The 9804-nt window shown below is 27.4% G+C and overlaps 1 protein-coding gene across 2 annotated transcripts in view; it reads right to left on the bottom strand.

Annotated features, from left to right (window-relative positions):
- Positions 1-6174: 6174 nt before the first annotated feature.
- LOC117182294 overlaps positions 6175-9804 on the bottom strand; it is a 7317-nt gene continuing 3687 nt past the window's right edge. The window contains exons 2-10 of one of the 2 annotated variants that reach the window (XM_033375425.1): positions 9576-9643; positions 9241-9457; positions 8995-9120; positions 8461-8588; positions 8125-8359; positions 7842-8044; positions 7544-7763; positions 7320-7454; positions 6175-7249 (exon numbers count right to left, since the gene is read on the bottom strand). In XM_033375425.1, coding sequence (XP_033231316.1) covers positions 6399-7249; positions 7320-7454; positions 7544-7763; positions 7842-8044; positions 8125-8359; positions 8461-8588; positions 8995-9120; positions 9241-9457; positions 9576-9643 — 2183 coding nt within the window. In that variant the 3' untranslated portion in view covers positions 6175-6398. The remainder of the gene's footprint in view (positions 7250-7319; positions 7455-7543; positions 7764-7841; positions 8045-8124; positions 8360-8460; positions 8589-8994; positions 9121-9240; positions 9458-9575; positions 9644-9804) is intronic. The other variant, XM_033375426.1, reaches the window with a different exon arrangement.

The following is a 9804-nucleotide window of genomic DNA, read 5'->3' as shown; positions in this document are numbered from 1 at the left end:
AATGTAATACATTTAAAAAATGATGCGCTTATTACCAGTGGACTCTAAAATATTTGGAAGGTCACACTTTTCCTCACTTTTTGAACTCATATTGACGGTAAATTTGAGGCTAATGAAAGCTCACCTGACCGCACAGAAAGCAACTTTTACTTCTGAAGGATAGACACTGACTGAAATGATTCCAGGCATAATATTATGATTTCAGGTATCTTCCTGAAACTTGGAATCACTCGGTAAATATTAAGGGCGGATCCAGAATTTCAGAAGGGGGTATTGCCAATTTTCTTGACCGCATGTATGTGAAAGGGGGCGAGAGTTTCCCCAATGGTGACAAAAAACTTTTCAAATTGCATAATTGGGGCCGTGCATAAATTGGATAGATGAGGGGGACTAATTCTACTGTGGGGCTAAGCAGGCACTTACTTTAAAACAAAAAATTAATGGCCGGGAACCATAAGGGGCCATAAAAATAAATAAAAGAAATACCACAAAAATGTCAAAATTCACTTTTTGTATTGTCCAATCTGTCGTACGTATCGTGCTTTTCTTGAAAGTGAAAAAATTGAATTTTGCTATTTTGAATAAAATGACAAATTTCTTCAAAGGGCTGTCCCAATACGTACTTGGCGAAAAGTTCTCCGTTCCCCTGAAAAATTTTCTGATGTCTCCTAACCATTTGACAGAAAAAATGAAGGACAAAATTTACTTTGAGACCGAGGTAAAAAGTATTTCACAGAAAAAAGGAAGCATAAAATCTACCTTGATTCCTGGGTAAAAACTATTTCATAGAAAAAAAAACAAAGGTTAAAATTTACCCTTATTCTTGGCTACAAATCATCTTACAGCAAAAATTAAGGATACAAGTTACGTTGATTCCGGGTTAAAAATTATCTGAGGCAAAAATTAACTTCACAGGATCAATTTAACCCAAATATCGGTTGAAGTTTCGTTTGTTTTTTCATGACAAAACATGTGTTTTTAAAGACGCGAAGTTGTCCAAATAAAACTTTATCCATCTGAAAAATTACCTGAAACAAATTTTATCCTTAGTTTTTCTGTTTTAAGTACAAACCGTGTGATCTTGGTTTTTAAAATAAAAGTGGGCCCTAATGCTGTATTTTTATTGGTAAGGTTTCATAGCATTCTGCATGACAAGGCACATTTTACAAAATAAAGTGTTTTCGAAAGTTGAAAGTATTTTCTAACATTTGTGGAAAATTGTGCTCTTTGATTGTATATCATCGTCCACCATAATTACGGTATCTTAGGCATAATCTTAGGCAAAAAACGGTGCTGAACATAAATTAATATTTTAATTTTTATACAGGCAGATATACATACATACAGAAATACATACAGAAACATTGGTAGAAACCTTTTTTTCTGACTAAGAGTTCTCAAAACGTTAATATTTTATAAAAACCGACGAAGTCCAATTTCTTTGTTTAAAAAAGTATTAACCTTCAAATTCTAATAATTCTTGTAAATGAAAAATATAATAGATGATAATTAAACTAAAAAAAATTTTTAATTTTAAATAAAAAAGATTTATATTGATCCACAGAACAGAATTTTCATAAAAAAAGATTGAATCCAAAGCTAAAAAGGATTATAATTTAAACAAAACATTGGTAATTTAATTAAAAGAAAGATTTTATCTGAATTGTAATTTAAAGGTAAAAATATTGTTAATGCTTAATTAAAATTTTGAATTACTATTTTTTTTTCTTCGTTTATTTGCTTTGACGTTATTTAAATATAATTTTCCTTTGTTGTTTCGAGAAAATTCAAAAAGATTTTTGATGTTGAAAATTTAACTCTCTCGTTTAAAGTTAAACTACTTTATTTATATTCTGTCTTTTGTTTAAGATTCATAATTTTAGTTATAAATTCAAGTCAGCTTGAAAACTCATTTTATTATTCAAAGTTATTTTTGTTTTTGTTTTAAGATTCAACTGTTATGTAAAAAATTTGTCTTTAATTGACTTGAACATTCAAGAACTTACTAGAAAATTTAACTTTTTCGATGCAAACTCAGATTTTTAGATTAAAATTATGCTATTTTGTAGAAAATTCATCTTTTTGGCTTAAAAATTCGAGAAATTTTTAAAAAATTCCAACTGTTTTGTATTTTGTAAAGAATTCTTCAATGTTGGTAAAAAATTAGTCTTCTTGGTTAGAAATTGAACTATTTGGTAAAATGTTCAACTACTTTATTAAAAAAGTTGTCTTTGCAGTACAAAAATTCACAGCTAAAAAAGATTATTATTTAAACAAAACATTTGCAAATTAAATAATAGAAAGATTTTAGCTAAATTATAATTAGAAGGGGAAAAAATATTTTTAATACTTAATTAAAATTTTGAATAACTATCTTTTTTATTTTCTTCTTTTATTTGCTTTGACATTATTAAATATAAGTTTCAAGAAAATTCAATAAGATTTTTGATGATTTTGGCTCTGTCGACAAATTATCTAAAAAATTAAAAAAAATTTTTTTTCTATTTTACATGATTCTACCAAATTACAGCAGTATTCTTTTAACTTGATCGAAAGTAAGGAGTTTTTTAGGCTTGTGTCAAACTTTAAATTATTTTATTAATGTTCCGAAATAATTTAAAGTTTTAAAATAATTTTCATAATCCTAAAAGTGTATTTGATACAAAATAATTATGCCTAAAATTAATAATTGGATAATATACAAGTAATTTGTAAATAAAAGTCTATAATTAATATTAATGCTAAATTTTGATATTTTATTAAATCTATAGTCTTAAAAAAATATAAAGGCAAGGACAATATTTTTGATTCACTCATTTTAAACAATAATCATTGAAATGAAATTTAAAGATGAATTTTCAACCAAAAAGATTAATTTGCTACTAAAAAAAGATGAATTTTCAACAAAATGATCCATTATCAACTAAAAAAATCGATTTTTAACCAAAAGTTGAATGGTTATAAGTTTTCGATTAAAAATATTAATTCAAGAAAATAAGAATATTATCGAAAAAGTTGATTTAAAACGTTTAAAGCTATCAAAATGTAGATTTTTCAGATTTCGAACAAACAAATTCAGATATTTATAGTTTTTGTTTTGTTTTATTTCAATAATCAATCATTATTTAGTCAAAAATATAAAAAAACAGGTTATAATGGAACTTAGGTAGACAATGACGAGCAAATTAACTAATTCAGTTTCATTTACTTTTAATCTGAACAAGTGCAATATAACCCGGGGAAAACCCGCTCTCAATATGGATACATTTTATTACACTGTTGTAAAAACGAAGACCATTTCCTTTCAAAATTTAAATCCCTCAAGAGCTTAAGTTCAACACTCTGATTTTGAGTTGTCATCTAGAAAAGTAATTTAAATTTAAATTATAAGGGGACTGTAAAGAGATTTAGAGTAAATGACGAGTATCCTAAGTAGGCTTTAGAAAAAAGAAGTTTGCCCCTTCACAATGTGGTCTAATTCTGAAGATTTTATGACAGTGATCAGTGGGCACATGCCAAGACCGGCGCGCCGGAAAAGACAAATTTATTACTTCATTTACCTGAAACCAAGTGTATCTTCGTACTTATCGATGGTCAAAATCGCCCAGCCTGTTCCTTTTATTTTCGAAAACCCTACCAAATTGTAATTTTACTTCAAAATTTTCACTGGATAGAAGTTTCTCTAAAAATTATAAATTTTTTTTAGATGATATCTTTTCTGTTTTTTCGAAAGATATCGTTATTAACAATTAACTCAAGCATCATAAAAATTATTGTTTAATTTTCATCATCAAAATTTATTTCTGCTCCGCAATTCATTAAACAAATATATATTTTTTTCAAATAAAATAAAAATAATTTTTTTATGTTTCTTCCTTGACTGTGTCACCTGAGTTATACATTTTACAGTTTAACTAACCTAAATTAATTGTTATATATATTTTCCAATAAATTCTGTGTTTGTTCGAATGCAAAATTTACAAAGATATTTTTTTTAATGTTCATTATAATAAATATAGATCAGTTCAACTGTAACTGGACTCTGATTGAAGAAGTAACTATTCTTTTGAAAATTCGCTTTTTCTTTAAATTAATTTGTTTAAATAAAAATTTAATTATTCTATTTTTTGTTGAAAATTTAACTTTTTGTTTCCAAAATTATGCATATTTTGCAAGTTTCTCTATTTTAGTATGAAATTAATCTTCTTTATTGCAAATTCAATTATTTGGTTAAATTTCAACTTATTTGTTAAAAATTAATTTTTTTATTGAAAGACATGTATTTCTGATTGAGCATTCAACTATTTTATTAAAATTTTTTTTTAAATTGATTTTTCCAATTTGAAATATTATTCTTCTGTTTGTGGTTTTCAAAATATCTTATATGCTAATCCTATACAGAAAAAATAACATTATTTACAAATTTAAGAATTTCGTTGAAAACTTTGGAAATGCTAAAAAATTCTTTTTATTTCTTCACATTTTTTAAATTATTCGAAATATTTGCAACCGCTAGGAAAATCCCTTGAAAAATTGTATAAAATTGTTTCGCACTCTTTTAAATTCCATTAAATCTTTCCTTTGCACATCTTAAAAATCCATTTAAAACAGTAAACATCACATAAAATCACTTGAATCTTTTGAATCCATTGAAATGTTTAGAATCGCTAGGAATAGATTGAAGTTTAATTTATATTGGAAATTTCTCTAGAAATGCCTTCAAATTTTTGGAAAGCCTACAAAATTCTTTAAAATCTCTTGAAATGCTTTGAATCCCTTGAAATTCTAGGAAATATTTTTAAATCTTTTAAATTGATTTCAATCCATTAAAGTTTTTGAAACCTTTTAATTATTTTTTTATTCTGGATACGTTTGTGCCTTCTCTATTTATTTGCATCAATTCTTTCAATATTTATATAGTGTTTTCTTATAATGATACTTATAGAAGTGTGAAAAAATTATAAGAAAATTATTCTGGAAAATCTTATACCTATACTGAATATGTCTTATAATAATTTTGGTGATCATATTTTATTGTTTGTTTAAAATTATGAGAGCAATTTAATAAGTTTAACTTAGTAGAAGTTTATGTAAAAACTAAAGATCATGAGAAAATATTAGTTGAAAAAAAATAAAATTATTGAAAAATATATGAATAAATATTTTAATCAATTTTTCGTTATATACGCTGTCCTTCTGATGATTTATAAGTAGTTTAAAAAACATTTCAATGATGCAGACTTTAATTTAAACAAAAAATCTAAAATTCATTTTTCTGAACTTTGTTTCAAGAAGGTTTGTGTGAGGAAAATCATGTCTCAGAAAAAGAGTTTTATATGATTCCACCAATTTAAATTATATTATTAGTATTATATTATGAAGAAAAAACATTTTTCATTTGCTATATTCACCCATTTGTCAAAAATTGGTAAAAAGCGAGTCAAAAGAAAAATAGATCAATTGCTTAAAAATTCTTAAAATAAATATTTTTTGTTAATTTGAAATTTTTTGAGTTAAAATAGTGTTTCTCGTATTAAAGTTGACCATGAAAAGTATTTTTATTCTTAGAAATATAGAAAATCTTCTTTTTTTGCAAGAAAATGTTATTCCCAAGTTTGAATTTTTTTTAGAGGAGTAGACTAGATAATTAAAAGTTATATTTAAACAATTATGAATTTTCTTGTTTTTTATGTAATTAGAATTAATTGAAAGTCAATTTGACACTATAACATGAAATAAATGGATTCTATCGTTAAATGCTATTTTAACTTTTTTTAAATAATATAATCAAAGTATAGCAAAGAATCATGATTAATGGTACCGAGTCGATGACTGGGACATTTAAATCAATTTCTTCTTTCATTTAGTAAAGCGCTCTAATTTACTAATTTGAAAATATGTTCTCATAAAATGTCACTTTTTTTGGAATGTCTTAAACATTGTTTGTTGAAATAATATTTTAATAAAAAAGCGGTCTGTTACATAATCGATGAAAAATAAATAAAATAATTTAATTTATCCATTATTGAAAATTTATACAAAAAAATGGTAAGGCTGATTAAATGCAAATAGATATTGCCCCATAAAATATAAAAAATTAATAATTATGTTAATATTATCTCTAAAATAATTTGAAATCTCTCCTGATAACTAGTAAAATAAAAACTACACATATATGGATAATAAATTTTATTGTTATCACTTATATTATACATGACTCTTCAACGGTGCTTCTTTTATAGGATGGTACTCATACACTTTATACAATCTAAAACTATTCAACTTGTGTAGATATGTAAATTCTCACATAAAAATTATTTCTCATATAAAAATTATCTCATTCAAAATTACACCCTTATCAAGAAATTACATTCGCATTTACTTAATTAACTTAAAAATTACACGTTATGTTCCACAACGGATTGCAGATAATTTACAAGGAAACTGTTATAAACAGCCTCATAGTAGTAGTCGGCTGCAACATTTGGCGGAATACCTGCTGGTTTATATAAATTACCAGTCACATTCGCGAACGCAGAAACATGGTTCGAAGGAATTGAAACAAATGATCTATCGCAAAAGTTCTCCAGATTTTTAAGCGCAGAAGGACCATGATTTACAGGAATTTCATTATACGAGCCCTTGCAATTTTTTTCCACATTTTGAGAAACGGAAGTAGCAACATTGTTCAACCGACTTGTATTATATGAAAATTTGCGAAAATTCTTCAGATTTGGAGAAGCGAAAGATGGAGCATTGTTCAAAGGAATTTGTTTATACGAAACTTTGCAATATTTTTTCAGATTTTTCGAAAGTGATGCAGAAACATGGTTCAACCTAATTTGATTATATGAACCATTCCTTGTCCAATAGGTCTGCACATTTTGAGGGGCAAATTCAGAAATATTTTTCAAAAGCCTTGAATCATACGAAACGTTGCAATCGTTTTTCAGATTTGGAGAAGCGGAAGAAGGAAAATGGTTCAAAAGAATTTGATCATACGAAGTGCTGCAATAGTTCTCCAGATCTCGAATAGCTGTATTTTCGGATAATTTTGTCCTTTTGTTTCTGATGGTGGAATCGTTTTCCTCATCTTCGTGTCCTCTTTTTCGAATTGTAGGTGTCTGCGTAGAGTTAATTTCCAACTTGACAAAGGTTCTTGCGAAACTGTTTTTATCTAATGAGTGTTCTCGTTTGCTTTCTGCAAAACTGATGTTCTCTTCCGTATTGGAAATATACGGCATCTCATCTGTTGATTATTTAATATTAGTCTCAGATAATCACAAAAAAAACATCAGGCATAATCCAAAATTACTTACTGTTATTTTCAAAACCGTTCGAGTTTCTGCGTTCAGAAATTGCTCTTGCATGATTAATTATGCTGCTCACGTAAGAGTTATAATCGCTGGATAGAGCATCACAGTTAATAGCCTTACATTTCCGTGTCGCGTATACTGTAAAATTGAGTTTTGTATAAGATAATTTTATATACTGATACAGCTGATAATATCAATACAAATAAATAAATATATGTGTTTCTTACCTATAACTGCAGTTGTTAGTTCTTTTGGTAGTCTAAAATAATTATTCTTTCCAAACTTGTTTCCGGCGATACTTAGATTTTCAGTGCTCAACAGAATGTTAAGAAGATAGTACATCATTTTTTGGTGTTTACTTTCACACGATAATACGTTGCATTTTTCCTCAATTTCCCACAAATCATTTTTTGATATCCATACATTCGACCCACGAACAAGTTCAACCTTAAAAAACAATTCTTCATTCTCAAAGTTTTACTCGATTAATTTCATAATTATCGATGTTGAATTAAAAGAAATTACCTTGTCCTCGTTCTGCATGATACAGGGAAATAAGATATCTTCCTTTTCTGTTTTGCTCCCAATCTCGTTTTGCTTCAGTTTGTTTTTTCGTGATATTCCCTGCCTTGCCTGACTCAAAATATAAGTGACAAAATCATGATACCCGTGACTATTAAAGAAGGCATTCCCGCAGTTTAATGAGTTACAGTGTTGTATATTGTATGCTGAAAAAATTTTTGAATCTTTGTTATTTTTGAGTTCAGATAGAAAGGCTAATTAGCAAAAAAAAAAATTAAATTATTACCTAGAACTGCACTGTAGATCTCTTCTGGGAGTTTCATATATTTCCTCGTTTCCTGACGAATCTTGCTACCACCGATACTCATATATCTCATGTTTTCGATGCCCAGAAGTTCTTCAAACAATAATCGTATCATTGTTCTATGTTTAGAAAAACAAGGGATGGTAAAGCATTTTATGTATATTGTTTCTAATTCGATTCTGGATATCCAGACATTGTATCCCTGTACAAGTTCAATCTGTAAGCGTATACAAAAGATAAATAAAAATACTTTATGCTCAGTCAGATTTATATAGTTTAATAAATTAATCCATTGATTATCATAAAATTAAATATTACCTTTTCCTCACTCGGTATCATATAGGGAAATGTTATGTTGTCATAAGTTTTATAGAGCTCAAGCGTTTTTTCTTCATTTCTGTTGTCACTTAGTATGTCGATTTCGTCTTCCTCTTTTATTCCTCCTCCTTTAATAAAAATAAAAATTACTTTAGAATTTTTAAATCAAACAATTTGAGTAATTTTTCGACAAAATAGAGAGCAAACTCTGTACAGAAAGTGAAGTATGCTTATTGCAGGTTCAAAATGTAATTTTAGTTTATACACTAAAAATAGCATTTTGTAATTTAAAAAAAAGTGTGAAAAAGCGCACTTAAGGAATATTCATTATTCAATTTATATTATAATTTAGTTGACTACATAAAATAATCAATATAAATTTTTTCAGGATAGTACCACTTATGGATTTACATGCAGACATTATTGTGAGCAGAATTGAAAAATATTTTTAATGCTATATAGGCAATGGATGATGATTTCACAATTTAAAAAAATTATTGTTTGTGCTTTTTTTAATATGTAAAATGTAATCACCATTTTCTTTAGTATGCATTTTTCCGGCAACATATCTCCTTGAGTTTTTAAAAACACCTTGCGTAAAAGTCTGCATTTGCTTTGTAGAATAAGTGCATTGTGGCAAACAGTTTCCTTTGGTAAAAGCTGAAATTTAAATTATATGTGGTTGCGTTAAGGTTAGGTTATTTTTTTCTACAGATTAATTGGAATTTGATTATAATAATAACAAACAAAATTATAATGATGGAAAAAACTTTTGCTTACTTTTAATAACAAACTTAATTATTTCAGGGAGTTCCATCAATGTTAACCATTTCCTCCAGCTTAGGTATTGTAAATTTTCTTCGCCTATCAGACGAGATAATAGGATGTTTATCATTTCGCTATGCCTATTACTGGAGCAAAGGTTTAGGCTGATCGCTTTTACTGTGTAAAAGTCATTTTTAAATATCCACACATTCGTAGAAGGTAAAATTTCTACCTAGAATGATAAACAATTTCAGTTATTCATAGATAATTATAATAAATCATAAAAATGAATTTGAAACTTTTTTCCTAATTTAAATCAATATTTTTTGTTCGCATTATAAAATCCATACCTTATCATCACTTTGTCTCGTGAAAGGAAATACAATAGATTTTACACTTCCATCCTGGTCAAAAACTTCTAAAAAAAAAAAGTGGGTTATTTTCGGACCAAATATTTTCGGGCGATGGTCAATTCCTCCCCAGCTACCTGTGTACCGTCCCCCACTACGCGGCTTCCCCTCACACCGTCGAGCTGCTGCCACTGAGCTTGGTCAGCGGGGGGCCTTTGTTCCTAATGAG

This window comes from Belonocnema kinseyi, chromosome 10 (genome assembly GCF_010883055.1).
Source record: "Belonocnema kinseyi isolate 2016_QV_RU_SX_M_011 chromosome 10, B_treatae_v1, whole genome shotgun sequence".
NCBI lineage: Eukaryota > Metazoa > Arthropoda > Insecta > Hymenoptera > Cynipidae > Belonocnema > Belonocnema kinseyi.
This window is presented reverse-complemented; position numbering and strand designations above follow the sequence as displayed.